This window comes from Hesperophylax consimilis, chromosome 5 (genome assembly GCF_061612785.1).
Source record: "Hesperophylax consimilis isolate HC1 chromosome 5, BYU_Hcon_1.0, whole genome shotgun sequence".
NCBI classification, from domain to species: Eukaryota; Metazoa; Arthropoda; class Insecta; order Trichoptera; family Limnephilidae; genus Hesperophylax; species Hesperophylax consimilis.
The window spans coordinates 12320437-12337785 of NC_142840.1; the positions used below are offsets into that span (position 1 = coordinate 12320437).

General features: G+C 34.3%; 1 protein-coding gene across 1 annotated transcript; it reads left to right on the forward strand.

Annotated features, from left to right (window-relative positions):
• Positions 1-15804: 15804 nt before the first annotated feature.
• On the forward strand, positions 15805-16874 carry LOC149423545 (uncharacterized). Its single transcript, XM_089632256.1, has 2 exons — positions 15805-16176; positions 16809-16874. Exons 1-2 carry the CDS (start codon positions 15805-15807, stop codon positions 16872-16874), a joined length of 438 nt encoding a protein of 145 aa, XP_089488382.1.
• The last annotated feature ends 475 nt before the right edge of the window (positions 16875-17349 follow it).

A 17349-nucleotide genomic window follows, 5' to 3' on the forward strand; every position in this document is an offset into this window, starting at 1 on the left:
TATTACTAACTTCATGCAACCTAGGTACAAGCGAGTGTTTGGAATACTCAGTCCTGATATTGTTGCATTTAAACAAAATTTTAGAACGAGTAGCTCTCGTGGGTATATGAAATTCAATAAGGTTAATTAAATCAGGACTGTCTATACTACCATTTACAATTTTGAACATAAATATTAAGTCGGATATAATTCTTCGATCTGAGAGTTTTAATAAATTTAGATTTTTCATCAAGTAATTATACTTTATATTTTCAATGGGTGAAGGTGATTAGGCTCAGTAAATCAGGCCTTTCTCTGAATTGGATCAATTTTAATAAAAATAGAAAGAAATAATTTATTACTGAAATTTCGACACCAAAGACCTTTGACAGTGTTTTTTTTTTTAATTTTAAGAACGAATGAAAGTTTTCAAAGGGAAGAAATATATTTTTAAATTTCGTTTTGTTACTTTTACCGCGACCGAAAATTTATTTGGGTAACAATCGAACTTAATAAAACAACTAATAACTAAACACTGAAAACTACTTTTGATCAATGTGTACAGATATCTGTGCAGATGACCAACAGGGTAACTAGCGAATGTTTTTAAATACATCTAGTTTTGATCGACAGTATATTTATAATCTACGATGGTGACTCCCTAACTGCAAAAAATACTATTTGTATCTGTATCTTATTTTCATAACGGTATTAACTAAAGAAAAAATTTAAAACATGAAATTTTGCAAGCAATAATTATTCGCCTGAAACACTCATCCACATTGAAAAATCTCCTGATAAAAGATACATGACGCCAACGGGACTCGAACCCGTGTCCCTTAGATTTCCGGTCGACAGCTCTGACCACTGAGCTATGGCGGCTTATCTCTTACCCGCGTAATTATTCAATATATACTAGTGTTTCATCCAACAATTACTGCTTGTTACATTTGGTCAGAGCTGTCGACCGGAAATCGAAGGGACACGGGTTCGAGTCCCGTTGGCGTCATGTATCTTTTATCAGGAGATTTTTCAATGTGGATGAGTGTTTCAGGCGAATAATTATTGCTTGTAAAATAATTGTTACCCTTTGTGCTATGCATAAAAAATCTTGTCTTAAAAACATTAGTTTACCAAAAAAATAATAATTAATATTTGACAAGTTCAAGTATTTCACCTAAAAATGTAGACAATTTGTCTCGACGTCATCTAGTGAGAGAGTTAGCACTTACAATGCCTTTCTCATATAAAATAAAGTTGGTTGTTTTCAGGTGAAAAATGTAACAAGCAGTAATTGTTGAATGAAACACTAGTATATATTGAATAATTACGCGGGTAAGAGATAAGCCGCCATAGCTCAGTGGTCAGAGCTGTCGACCGGAAATCGAAGGGACACGGGTTCGAGTCCCGTTGGCGTCATGTATCTTTTATCAGGAGATTTTTCAATGTGGATGAGTGTTTCAGGCGAATAATTATTGTTTGTAAAATAATTGTTACCCTTTGTGCTATGCATAAAAAATATTGTCTTAAAAACATTAGTTTACCAAAAAAATCATAATGAAATTTTGCATTCTCATTTTTCCTCGCGATAAGACTCTCAGGCAGAATGCTTTGACAAAAGGATTGCGGTGTAAAATAATGATTAATTGTATTCTTAAGCATCCAAGGGTGTTTGGGGCCGGGGTCGGGGTGTCAGATTAAGGGATGAATTCTCCGTTCGCATCTTGGTACAACGTTAATAAAGCGAGGGGGATTTACGCTAAGAACTTTATCGCGCATCAATTTATTTGCGTTTGATATAATCTTTATGGTAAGCCGTAACACAAATGGCTGAAGTCTTGGAGTTTCAAGTATAGTCAGATGGTTTAGTAGCTAAAACATCGTTAATTCCGTATATATTACGAGTATATTCTGTAATGGATGTGGTGCTGAACTGCATTGGAAAAACATTCCACAATTTCCTTTCTTCTTGTACTGACTTCTGACCTTTTATTCTGTATTTACACGGCAGATAATAATATAATTTTCAGTTACCGTTGAAAATAACTCTTTGCAATGTTCTTTATCACATAGTGCAAAGACACAGATCACAAATTCAATTTAGCTCATCTGCTCTTTATTCTATGAAGGTAGGTATAGGATTTATGTTACAGAAAATTAAATTAAGGGTTGATAAACAGTTTCGTCATATTGAAAATAATTTTCCTAGTGGGTAAATAATATGTATGTAGTTAGTCATCCCTAAAAATTCCTTACAGTTTTTGAACATAGTTTATAGTTTGAACATTTTAAGTTATACACGGTGTCCGGAAACTCGCAGTACAAGCGGGAAACTGGAGAATCTACACCACAAGGGGAACCCAAAAAAACATAAAGTTTTTTGATTTGAGCATTTTCAAAAAAAAAAAAAAACCAAAAAAAAATATTTTTCGGCTATTTTAGGGTTAAAGTTTTTTCTGGTGTTTAGGGTTGAATAACAGATGTTTTAACCCTGCAGAGCAGAAATATTTTATGATTACACCGGGTTAAATGAAGGGTGATTTCAAAATAATGCTTCAAATCCGAGTTTCTTCATTTGTTTTACTTTCAAATAGTTTTAATTAGTTGGGTACTTTGATCTTCAGTAATAATTTATAAGAATTTGATTAAAAAAAAAAAAAAAAAAAAAAATCAACTTCAAACTCGATTTACTCGATAACGAAAGCTCAAAAAAAAATATACTACAAAATCGACTCCAAATGTGATGTAGATTCACCAGTTTCCCGCTTGTACTCCGAGTTTCCGGACACCCTGTATAAATAACTACTGACTGATCTATGTAAGTCGAAAAAATGGGAACGATCAAATGAACCAACAAGACAAATTCGTAGATCTGAACTGTCAAAAAAGTTCAGATATTAACAAGATTCAATAGTTTAAAATGTACTCGTATTTCTACAGATTACAGTTCAATTTATCCGTCCAGAGAATGCCCGCGCAACGCACTGCGCCACACTCAACTAGCAAATAAATAATTAAGCAGTCAATGGCAAAATAAAGTCTATGAAATCAATAGTCACTAAATTAGAGTAATCGGAAAGTATTTATTAAAATGCTTGCTAGTTGGGAGTGGCTCAATATGTTGTGCGGGCGTCGTGTGGGCGGAACCACTAAATTTTTACTCCACTGAAAGCTATATAATTGGTGTTGTACTCAAAGTCTTCTCAGTTAGAATTAATAAACTCAATACCGTAGATAGAACTTAAAATAAATACTTATATTTAGATACAGACCATATAAATTTTTCAATTCATAGGAGTTTGCAGGAAGTAACTGACGTACTTCCCAGTGTGTAAGTAATCCGAGCGCGTGGCTGTGATGTGTTATTGTTAGGTTTGCTTAATGCGTATAATAGTTCACACGGGTAAAATGTATGCAAGCGAATTTCATGGATTGAAGGTAACAGATATCTATGTGTAACACTATTTAAACTAGGTACACAAGTACTAAATGGATTCAAGGTAACAGATACCTATGTGTGACACTATTTAAACTAGGTACACAAGTTTAAATTTTAGTACACTAAAAATTATACTTAGGATCCCCATAAAAACTCCTACCGACTATATTTTTAAAACCCTGAATGTAATGACACCAAAACAATTATACGCAAAAGATATACTAATTTACGCATTCAAAAACCAGGACAACTTTACACAGACAAACTCAGACAGACTCACAAGATCCACATTACAACATATGTTACACCAACCTACAACTAAAACAACTTTTGGACAAGGAAATATGCAGTATTATTCTATAAAATTATTTAATGTCCTCCCTTTTGAAATAAAAAACATTAAAAAAATAACTGACTTAAAAAAACATTAAGAAATGGATTATGGATAAGGGAAGGAAGCATATAGATATAATTTTGCAACCCAACAAAGACTAAAGCTTGTATTATGTTTTATTTTTCTCTAAATATTGTTTTTTAATTTTCTATGCAGTATTTTAACATATGTACTTATACTATTTCAAACACATAACCATGTACAATGTGACCTTAGAACGGGGTACCCCAGTAAGGACACATTATCTTATATAAAAAAAAGTACTTCATGGATTTAAAGTAACAGATACCTACGTGTGACACTATTTAAACTAGGTAAACAAGTAATTCATGGATTCAAGGTAACAGATACCTATGTGTGACACTATTTAAACTAGGTACACAAGTACTTCATGGATTCAAGGTAACAGATACCTACGTGTGACACTATTTAAACTAGGTACACAAGTACTTCATGGATTTAAGGTAACAGATACCTACGTGTGACACTATTTAAACTAGGTAAACAAGTAATTCATGGATACCTGTGATACGTGTGACACTCTTTAAACTAGGCACACAAGTACTACATTATTATCTTGGATGGCTTTATTCGTAAACAATGCATTTCTAATACCTCAAAATTTCAAACATAGCTAAGTATGCATTTACGGAACCCCCGAAAAACTATAATTTTCAGAAAATCAACATTTTTTTCTCTAGCAACGTAAATTTCATAATAGGCGAAATGTCGAAAAGCAAGATAAATACACAGTATTCTCTGTAGTTATATAAGTAATGAAGTATAACGTACATTAAGTTTTGTCGGTATTTTTTGTACGTTTTTCATTTTTTCTTAATATTATCATTTCATTAGGCATTTTAAAAATATTTGACGATTTGAGTTGGTAGTGAAATTTATGGTGTTTTTCTTCCCATAATGGAAAATATTCTCAGTATCAGTACAGGCGAGAGACCATCATTCGGAATCGATTCGTTATTTGAAAAGGCTCTGGCCATATATAATGTCCAGGAAGCTAATCTTACACTTCTTCTTCACTTCTCGTTATCTTCTAATTCTACTTTCTTTCGACTTCACAACATTTCTCTAATAAGAGATATTTCAATACAACTGATTCCAGTCAATTTATAATTAACTGTTAAGCAATTCAAATAGTATGTTTAAAAAATTGATGTTTGTTCATAATACCTTCAAATAGATTTCTACTAAAGTTAAAAAGCCTACTAATACCGTTAAATTTCCAAACAAATACGTTTAATACGAACGAAAAATATTTATTTTAAAACGCGTATAATAACTTTACACGTGTATGGGCTATGTGTGTGCGATTAACAACAAAATGAAAGTAGGTACGGTGGAGAAGGTTTATTAAATAGGTGCTTTATTAAATTGTTGAAATTCTTTTCCGAAAATTGATAACCATGAATATTTGGTACGTTCTGGTATAAATTTATCAAGGCATATTCTCAAGCGATAAAAAAATGCGCGCACTTTATTAAATAGAATAATAAATGCAACTTACTAAAGGATGCAAAATATTTGGTCCGTTGTTAAAATTCCGAACATTTTTCGAGCGCACATGTGCAGTATTTTGTTTTTTAAACGTAATAAATAGCTTTGGTAATTTAAACCTACAGATTTTTTATTCCGGCTAACTATTATTCGCAGACAGTAATAAATTTGGAACAAAGGTGTTCACAGCACATTTGCACAGAAAAGGCAAGCTACCATAAAGTTTGCATTGCTTTCTATTCAATTGTAGTCTGGTCTTTAATTATGTTTTGTTTAAGTGTTCGAAAAATACTTTAAAAGGGACACACGGAACGTAAAAAAAATATTTATGTTCAGGAAATTTAATTGATTATGTAAAATAAAGTACTAAGAAATCTTTGTTAGGTAGGGTTAGGTTTGGTGTTTTAATTCCAGTCACTTGGCATTTGAAATGTCCCTGTTATCCGTTGACGGGCCGATAATTGGCGGATAGAACTGCTCGGTTGTCAAAAATTAAAATGGCTCTAATTACCAATATGATGACTACTTCATGTGCGATAGGGGCTCAAACCGTAGGCCGTAAAAAACAATTACATGAACACAACCAAAACATGAACCATTAGGAGAAAAAAATGTGTATTACATTTCCTGGGTTAACCTGCTAATTTTTACTTTAAAACTCTTACCTCACCGTCAGGAAATTCGTTGAAAATATCTTTATAATAAAACATTTTTTGTTTAATCTAAAGAAAACCGTATCTAATTTCTTATCCTGAACAGGAACACAGAACTACATAGGTGGGTTAACGCAGTTAATTTTCACCACTTAGCGAGAGGAGGGGCGAGAAATAAATGACCACTGTTCCCGTTACCCATGAAAGACTTATGTTCTCCCGATAAAACATCCTCTGTAGATAAGGACGAAGAAGGAAGAAAGAGATGAAAGTAATACATCAAGATTATTCACCCGCTTTCGTGTGATCATGCAATAAGAAAAACGTTCGTAGATTATACATGGGGTAAAATAATGGGTATTATTTCTAGTGTTCTCATTGTGTTCTGCGCAGCTTAATTACCACGATTATGGGGATTCCAGGGCTGTGCTATTAAGTATAACCACCATCGGCATGATGATATATAATAATCACGCCATTTCTTGTAAGGGCAGGCAGAGGATGAAACGTTAAAAATTCTCCACATTTTATTATTATTTTTACATGTTTTGTTGTATCTCACAAAAGCTTCTCAGTGTAATGAATGACAGAGGAACGATATCGCCACTCAAGATAAGGCAGCATGCGACGCACGGCCCCGGTGTTCGGACCTACGGTCGAATTCACCCTAGCAAATACTGTAAAATAATGTGGGAATCTTAACGACGTAAGTGAAGAAGGCGTGTACAAAAATATTCGGCGCATGGCCCTGCGTAATGGACGGACCTACGGTCGAATTTTCCCTAGCAGGCCTAAAAAATGGTCTTTCGGGTGGGTTTTGGGCTTTTGGGTTATTTTAATTATTACTAAAATCTCAAATGTTAATAATTCATCGTCTAGAAAAATAATATCTCGTGCTTACCATTAACTTTATCTTTAAAAAACTTTTTTGAAATTTTCGCACTATTTTACGTATAGTATTTTAATTGTCAGGCACTGTTTTTATTAATCTTAAATGTATATAACTTATATTGTATCGGTCTGAAAAAAAAATACGAATTCTTTGGAATTTATTAAAATGTGAGTCTCGTACAAACCCCCGTTATTAGAAGCTTGTGTTGCCTTGAGTGGTTTAAGGTAGGAGTGTAGAAATGGATTTGTTAATGCGGGTCTTGAAGAGGACAGAATGTTATATCAATGATAAACAGATGCCGGTAGCTCGTAATCTTTGATTTATTCGCAATGTTACGGCAATTCTCACACGTCGCACTTTGGACGGAATGGAAAAAAACGCGAATTAAGTGGTTTTTGCATACGTTAATTTTTTTAATATTTATATTTTTTTTAGTGTAGTACAATAGTTTCTGCATTTTATGTGTTAATTTAAATATGTCAATAGGACTTGATGGAAGTTTGGCAACGCTGCAAAGTGTGTCGTAAGTTGGATGTTCGGCATCGCGTTTTTCAGTTCATTCCTACGCGTGAGCAGAGACGGTTGTGTAATAAGTGACTTTTGGATATATTTACAAAAGTTTCTTATGGCTGACATTCCTCAAGGTATTCTTAATTTAATTTACAAAACTATATATCAATATATCATGTGTGTGAGATTTGAACTAACATCTAATTTTACACTATTTTTGAATTTTTTTGCTGTTAAAATGCATATTTCAATTAGCATTTAGAAACAAAACATCGTTTGTTCCCATTTATGAATATATAAGTATTGTAGACTAAAGTCTCACCTTTAATGTCATATATAAATTGTGATAATCTTTTGTCCTTCCTTGAACAATTTTGTTATTTTCAGGAAGGCCTATATGCATTCTCCGGAGAGAATTATTCGAGGCATTAAAAAAACGGGGTAAATTAAATGCCACTTCTGCGAAATCAAAATAGTTTTTAATTAATTACGTAACACAAAAATACCACATAGCGGCAGGTTCTAACATTTTGAGCCCTACATTTTACAAAAACATTAAGAATTTTTCACTACAATTAATGACGAAATGGAGAAAAAGCCATTTATAATAATAAATTAAAATATTTACTTAAAAATAGTTATAATTCATTAATAAGATTAAAAAAAATATTGCACTAATATTTAGCCATCAAACAATTAATTCTTTTTTTTCTTCATTCCGTCCACTGTGCGTCGGTCGTTTATTATTGCGATTCTTTTAGTATTTGAATTCTGTTACAACCTTGATCGTATCGCATATTCCCGGAGTATAGATATACACTAAATATAAAATTTTATAGAAAAATAAAATTTACTCAAAAGAAGACAATTTAAAATTTAAAAAAATATATAAAATTTTAGCGCAGTGCAATTTCAACACAATAAAATGATTATATAAATTAATACTTCATGATAAAATAAATTGTATAGTTACCGAAGCAAAAAAAACGCTATTGTGTTCCTAAACTTTTACAATGCAATGATTTTTTGCTACCTTACTATTTAAAAAAAGAGTCACGTTTAGTTTAAAAAAAGAGAAGGGAGTGTAACAGGAATATTTGGTTTGAATACGAAAATAAACCGTTAACATCGGAAAGGCTAAGCAAAATAGAAATATTGAAGGCATCACGTATCAAATCAAATCTCCCCCCTCTTGCTACTGAGATGTGCGTACAATAGCATTGGGATCTTACTGACATGACAGAGAGGTCCAACAATTTATTTTAAATACTTTTATTTTACGTACGATTGTATTCAATTTTTAGATCTTAAATTTATCATAAGATTATAAACGAACTAATTAAGAGCTTATCTTTATTTGTTTTAGATCTAGTAAATTATCCATTGTTTTGGGAAATCACATAAAAGTCACGAGTATCTGCTGTGTTCGTACAAACAGGTCTTCAACTCGTCTTGGAAGGAGTTAATAAATAAGTGATTCTTTAAGATTAATCAGGGATTTATTAATACTCCGCGTATTACAAAGGTGACTCAATAGTCGACCTAACTAGTAGCTGGCTAATTGGAATATGCCACAGTAAGTTTCTCTGAGAGGCCCTGGCGATTACTGACCACTGGCTCCATCTTGCGGACTTACACGCAAGCTCTATGCACTGCCATCTGTGCGTGCATCTATGAAGCATCTTTTTATTTTAATTTTATTAATTTGATACAAACAAATATAATTACAGAATAATGAATCTTTGAGTGTCCAACTGGGAAGTTTCCCGTTTCAGGACAATCAAATTGATAGGTTTAGTTCATATGAAGTAGGTAATGTAACACACATTCATAACAATAAATTTTTAACATTGGAAAAATTACTTTTTACATAACATTAAATTCATAACATTGTGGAAATTATTTTCATGATTACAATATAAGAAGTAAGGTAAGAACCTTATTTTTTTTCATTCTTTCTATGATGTGTAATAATATACGTGTAAGAATTATTATGTTTGATTTTTTAAGACGTGTTCATAGTACATATTATTTGAGTTTGTGAAGGGAATTTTAGGTCGAGAAGCCAAAAATATTAAATAATTATATGAACTTACTAAACATTTGTTGTTTATCTTAAGTTATCTGTCGATAAACTATAATTTTACAGGTCTTCACCACGGATAAAAAAGTGCTTTTGAAATCTAATAATAATAATAAGCATAAAAAAGCAAGTTCCACCGCGGGTAATTAGCAACTATTTTTCAGTTTTAAGTTTTTTATGTCAGTAAATTATAATATAAAAAGGGTTTGAAGCATCTGATCAGTTAAAAAATATAACACACATAGGGTTGAAATTTCGACAAAAGTTTAGTTTCCAATTTCGAATGTTGTAGTTCGAAATTCAAATATATTAATACCGTATTATTATTAAAGGGCGCCCTCTACGCAGTTCCTCTCAAGTCACCAGGTCACGTGTTCCGCTTTCCCGTGAGATTACGATCCTTTTTATTCTGTAATCGAATGCGTCGAATTTTAAATGTACCTAACCTACCTTTCGGAATATTCTGTAGTGGATAGTGGTATCATTGTATGATTTTCAGGTTTTTTCCTTTTGAAAAATTTCAGATACTGAAGTAATGACTTGGCTGAGATCTGGGATAAGAGAAGAAAGCTTGAGCAAGTGCGATTACTTATATACAGTAAACTCTTTCTGTCTCGCCCTAACACCGTTAAGTCAAATTAGCATTTTAATAAACCCATAATAACCATGGGATTGAAAAAATTTTCTCTATCTTAAGATTTTCTTCTGATGTGAACAAATTATTATATTATTTTTATGTCGCTTAATATGTTACTGTTCACCGTATAACAGGTCAAAAACTACCTTGCTAACAAAATGAAAAAATAGATAATTATTATATTTCTTTTAAATGAACACATAAATAAATGAGTAAAATATGTACAGTTCTTTTAATTTATTTGGAATTTTTTTTTAATAAAATGTTTGTTTTTTTCTATAGCCACTTTGAGCACTATGGAGATTATATTTAGTGGTGCTTTGTGTTTTTTATTTTTTTATTGAATACATATCAACAAACAAGTCCTGCTAAGCCAACTGAATTGGCTTGTCAACAGGTGCTTAAAGTTTAGTTTCATATACATTTTTATAAGTTATAATTTACATCTTATATCTACATAATCAACATTTTTTTCATACAATTTTTCATACATATTAAAGTAAATTTTTTTTTCCGATAGCCAATTTTTCACCATATATTTAACCTTATTCATAGATTTACATTGCTTTATAGTGTCAGGTAATAAATTAAATATCTTCGGTATGTTGTATTCAAACGTTCTCTGTCCGTATTTATTATTAAATTTCGGAACTATTAACCCGTCATTGCGCGTGAATCTAGTACTGTATTTATGTTCTAATTTTTCTTTATGCTGCGGGGTAAATATATACTGAATTATGATTTTTTGCCATAGAATAGCCTTAACAGGTAAAATTTTGGCACTCTGAAACAGCAACGGTGTATTATGCCTCTGTTTAAAAATATTAGGGACGACTAGTAATTTTACAATTTCGTTTTGTACAACTTGGACTTGTTTCAGATTGGTTATACTAGTGTTTCCCCATATTGGTTATACTAGTTAATCCATATCTTATAATAGATTCTGCCATTGACATATAAATTATTTTAAGTGTTTCAATTGATAGGAAAAAATTTAATGTGTACATTCTGCCAGCAATTGATCTGAGTCTTTTACAGGTTTTTTTAATATGTTTGTCCCATTTGAAAAAGCAATCTATAGGCCCGTGCAATTAGCGATTCGCGATCGAAGTAATTCCGGTAGTCCCAATTTTTTTATATGTTATATAAACTGATCCCCTGATGTAAAATCTGAGTTTCCGACCTTGGCGCACCTGTGCTCGCGCCGCCATTTTGAAAAAACTGGCCGAAATCGGGCCAAAATCTAGTTTTTCCCAAATATCTCATTTCCAATGCAAATTTCGGCTAAAATATTTTAACAAGTATAATAGAACATAAAATAAACTACAACTTTTGTTAAAACAAATTTCTTCTATCTCTAATAGGTACCGAGGTAGAAAGTCGTAAAGGTGCGTATATTTTTGAAAAAACAAGTTTTTTGCGCGACTAGGTTTAGTTTTTTATAAATACCTCGTTTCCAGTACAATTTTGTGAAAAATTTATTGATAATAATTTTGTAGAAAATAAAATTTCGTTAAAAAAATAGGTATATAATTTTTTTTATCTCTATTACGTATCCAAACTCTAATCCACCAAAACCAGGCCAAAAATTGAAACTGAGGTTAGGTGTTTTAAACTTGGCATTCCTTGATTTTATTTTTCTTTAACAATTATTGTTCTAAGAACATATACGTTGACAACAATCGTCATGCCTGTGTCAGACCTAGCTATAAATATAGCAGATAGACTATTTCAGCATATCGGTCGCCATACATTCCCAATGGGAACCACCACTAAAATAGGCCAAGCCACTACATTTGTGCTCGCAGCTTTGTCTGACATGCCTATCAACGTAATCACAACATACATTTAAGATTATTAATACAATTAAGATGATAAGGTACATAAAAAAGATAAAAAAATTGTATTTTCGTAAAATTAACATTTATTGACATTCTTTTCTTTATTAGTTAAGTTGTCAGCATAACAAAAAATAAAATTAATGGTAGAAAGTGATTGTTTCTGTCTTTGCTTTTGGGTCTTGAAATACACGAACAAGTTCATTCACTGAGTGGTTCTTGAGAAGAATATTACAAAATGTGTGTTTGCCTTGACCGAACGGAGCTCCAGTTGTATCGCAACCACTTATGGCATGAAGGAATAAAATGTTTTCAACTATTTCAATGTGGTTAAAACATTTGTTCGAGTACAACGCGTTAGGTGATTTACCTTTTCCAACTTTTTGGTAATATACGTTGTCAGGTGAGAGAGCTGTGAGGAGTACCAGCAGATCAATATCCTGACCAACGATTATGACTACATCATGTTGAGATGACAACGAATTTGCTGTGTTCACTATGAGAACGTCAGCATCCTCTTCAGCTTGTACTGTCGTTATGTGGGATCGTGCAAATGAGGTTCTGAGTAGGGAAATAAAACGAGACTTGTTCTTCTCATTTCCCAGAAACTTTTCCCGTGGCACTTGTGGGTGCATGCTTTCAAAAAACAAAACTTCAGCAGATGTTGTAACTCTGGCACGCCGTGCTCTTTCCACCCCTTTAGTGCTTTTCTTCTCCATAGAATCTGGGTATCCATCGAATACCACTACTGCATTGGATCCATAATGATTTTGTACATACCTGACATATTGCTGGAAAATTACTGAAAAAGGTTGAGCACGACCCCATACAACTTTGTGCAATAAATATCCTCCATCAATTACGTGTATTTTACTGCTTCCCAGTTCTGTATTATTTGGTAGAGGGTTTAATGATGAATAAAATATAGACTTCGTTCCTTTGCGCATGCCTTCCTCTGAGAAAAGAGACAGGTACAGGTACAGGAGAGAGTTCATATTAAAAATATTATTTAAGTTCACTTTCAGACTTTTTGACAATACACATACGATGGAATAGCATTAATGGATCTATTGCCATAGTCAGACCCTGATTTTTGACACTGCTGGTCACCGCCGCAAGAGAAACTATCGCATCATTACGTTTTAAGTGTAGGTTTCCAAAGTTCTGGTTGATAACTTTAGACCAGAGATGTGCAAAATGGGTACCCAAAACCATTTGAAATGCAAAATGGAAATGGGTCAAAACTTTTCCATTTGAAAATGCAAAATGGTTTTTAGAAAAGCATTTGAAATGCAAAATGCAAAATACCTATTTTCAAAATGCATTGAAAATGCAAAATGGTTTCTCAGGTCAAACAATTAGAATAATTATAGAATTTTTAAACAATTTTGTCATTTAATAATGGACATCAATGTAAAACAAACATATTACATGGTGGTAAATCCAATAACACCACGACTACAGATTATGAAACCATAAAAAATTTGCGCGGGATTAATGTTGCCAACGTAAAAACATAGAAACTGGTATCTAACATTTAATATTACATCGTCATGGCCCCATGTTCAGTATTTGAATCAGTATTTTTTGTAATGGTATCACTCAATTGTCAAGGCTCCTACCAGGGAGCAACTTGACAAATGTAAATTATCTCTCATAGCGAGGTTGAGGACCGACTGATATTTGGGGCTCATGAAAAACAGATGAGTGGAGATAGTAGGAAGAATGTTGCAAAAAAGCATTTAAAATGGAAATGCATTGAGAAAAGCATTTAAAATGCAAAATGCAAAATGGTTTTTAGAAAAGCATTTAAAATGCAAAATGGAAAATACCCATTTTGCATTTTGCATTTCCATTTGAAATGGATTTATTTGAAATAAAGCACATCTCTGCTTTAGACATAGCTAATTTCCCCATCTTTTCAGCCATGTGACAAGTGACTTTGCTATCCCCGATTGTGCCACTGCTAATAGACATAATCAAGTTTGTTTTAGGAAATGGTTCATGGCAAGCAAAACAATCAATGAGAGTTTGAATGTCTCGATCATCCCTCTTAATTTTTGTAGGCCTCATCTCTACATGTTGCTCTGACGTTCCTGATTCAATCCCACAGAATGACTCGATACCCTCACAAATGTTATGCAGTTAAACGAATCCAGCAGTCCAACGAAGGATGGAACTGTCTGTGATTCCCCGTCCTTGGGTCAAACCTCCAAATGTTTTCATCGATCTCATCAGAGTTTGTTCGATGGTCATGTCAGACCAAATCCCTGACCAAAATTTATGAGACCGTCGAATCGTAAAGTAGCCCTCTTTTGTAAATCTTTCATACTCGATTGCACTGAATCATTTCGAACTGAACGCTGCTGTGACACTGGCGCTGTGAAGCTCCGCTCCAGGCTCAAGACGTGACACGCGGCAACTGAAGGGAACCGGAGGGGAGGAGTAGAAGGGTGGGGGGGGGGGGTAGCTTCCCCCATACCGAAGTACCCTCTAGTAAATTTATATGTAAGTATTATGTATTTAAAAATGCAAACAAAAATCTAATAACGTGATAATAAACCGTGATAGATTTTCTATGCGTACCTACCTAGATTTGTTTATTCTTTATATCTATGGGGACTACTTTAACTCGTCCCACATATGATAACACTAAATAATTACTCCGCCGTCTGAAGCCCCGGGAGAGCCAAGCGCGGACGGGAACGTAACTCTCTGCCATTCTAGTTTCAACTTTCGACCAAACCACCAATCTCTACTACCACCGTCTCTGCGTTCACTTAACTTGTAAATTCATTCTCGCAAATAAATTCAACAAAGATCGCAGACCTTTATCTTTCAATCATCAGAATTCCTTGAACACAGATTTACGATACCGGCAGCCATCGTAAATTACATTTATCCTGCCATACTGGTGATCCCGACTTTACACTGCCATACTGGTGATCCCGACGTTCACGCTGCCATACTGGTGACCCTCGACATTTCTGGTGATAATAATATTTAGTGGACACGGTAGGTCGATCGTTGAAGCTGGAATCCTGGACAATCGAGTAAGTAACTTCCAATCTCATTACTTACAATCTCATTTTCAACATTTTCAAGTCCAGTATATTTATTAGAGTCTGATTGCCGAATTATAAAGCACATTTAAAAAAAAAAACATTATTGTCCCACCAATTCTAATAATTAAGTATATCAAATATACCCACTAATCTGAACCAAAAAAACTCGTATATTCGAATAGTATAGTGCCAAAAAATCTCAATTTCAGTGAAACACCGCACCAGCAGCTGCAGACCAAGCATCAAATTCACCGCAGAACGCAACAATTTCTGCAGACCAACATCAATTTCATCGCAGATCAAGGATCTACCGGATTTACTACGCAGGCAGAACTTCAGTTCCGGACCTCGTAACATCCGCCTCAAAATCAATGCCCAGTAATCAACACCAAGTAACGAACCATAATTAATCCTACATACAGTGATTTTACAGTTAAATTTCCGAATACGAACATTATAAAATAACTTTAAAAAAAAAAAAAAAATTTTGCAAGTGTACATGTTTATTAAATTAAGTGACCAGACAAGTTGAACTCGTCACAGTACATTCACATTATTTACATTGTATGCACTCTAGATTAAGGGATTTTTGAAATTTCCGGATACCATCAATCTAACATTTTTGAATTTTAAATTTTTTTTCAAAACCTAAATTTACTGTCGTCATTGCTTTTGTTTCCTTGCTATTTTTACACATAAATCTGCCTATTTTTATACTGCCTATTGCTTGCCGTATTATCAAAATAATATGTCATTCGAGAATAACCAGACATCGAACGAAATCCACGGTAATAATTCCACAATGGACACAACAATAAACTCTGTCTCGGTTAAACTACCCGCGTGCTGGCGCGACAACATTGCACTTTGGTTCGCACAAGCTGAAAGCCAATTTTCTAACTCAAGACTAAAGGATGACCTCACCAAGTACAACATTATTGTTGCCGCTTTGGATATGGAGACCCTCAGGACCGTAAGCGACATCGTCATCAATCCTCCTGCAGCAGACAAGTACACTCATCTCAAATCAGCACTCATCGAGAGATTACAAGATTCTGAAGAAAAGCGACTCACTCGTCTTCTAACCGGACTTCAGCTCGAGGACAGGAAGCCTTCTGGACTGCTTCGACTCATCCATGAACTCGCTGGTCCCGGGCTATCGGAGAGCCCAATCGTACGCATACTTTGGCTACAAAGACTCCCGCAACACATTCAGGCCATTCTTACCGCACTACCCGACGACAATCTGTTACAACTAGCATCTGCAGCAGATAAAATCTCGGAAGTTTATCAAAAATCTGAATGTGAAACTATGGACAATAATCATCATAATGGCATCCCGAACTCGAATCCAAACATCAGTGCTATATTACAAAATTTACAAGAACAAATTTCGGCACTCACTCTAGAAGTCAGTCGACTTAAAACAAATCGGAGAGATGATCATGGACAGGCAAACATTAATTTCGAAAACCGAAATCCCAGCACCCGCCGCGAATGGCGTCATCCATCGACATCATATCCAAATTCCGCGCACCGACCTCGTTCCAGGTCACGCGGTAGCCAATTAAACACCAATAACACGACACTCGGCTACTGCAGTTACCATGCAAAATTCGGTAACAAATCACATAATTGCATCAAACCATGTACTTTTATTAATAATAAGTCAAGAAACGACAATGGAAAACCCGCAGTAGAGACGTGCGATTTTCCTCAAAAAACTTGTCGTCTCTTCATTCACGAACTCGTGACGCGACAGAAATTTTTAATTGACACTGGTGCTGACGTATCTGTTCTCCCAAGATCAAGCTGGAACACGACCAATACGGTCACCACAGATACATGCCCCACCACATTATACAGTGCTAGTGGGAAACATATAAAAACATACGGTACAAAAACCATAAATCTCCAATTTGGCCTCCGCCGCGATATGAAGTGGAAGTTCATCATCGCAGACGTCTCGAAAGCCATTTTAGGAGCAGATTTCTTACACTTCTTCAACTTAAGCGTCAACTTGAAGAAAAGAACCCTAACGGACCAGTCAACAGGATTGCAGATTAGAGGAGCTTCGCTGCAAGGACCCTCATCTGGCATTTCAACGCTGTCTTCAAGTCAAAAATACCGGGACATCCTACAAAAATACCCAACACTGACTCGACCCAACATCAAGAGTCAAGACGTTCCGAGTCACAACGTCACTCACGTCATAGAAACCAAGGGACCGCCGGTAACTGAACGAGCCCGCAGGATGGCACCAGCACTGCTTGAAGCCGCAAAGAAGGAATTTAAATTTATGATGGAGCAAGGGATTTGCAGGCCATCCAAAAGTAGCTGGGCGAGC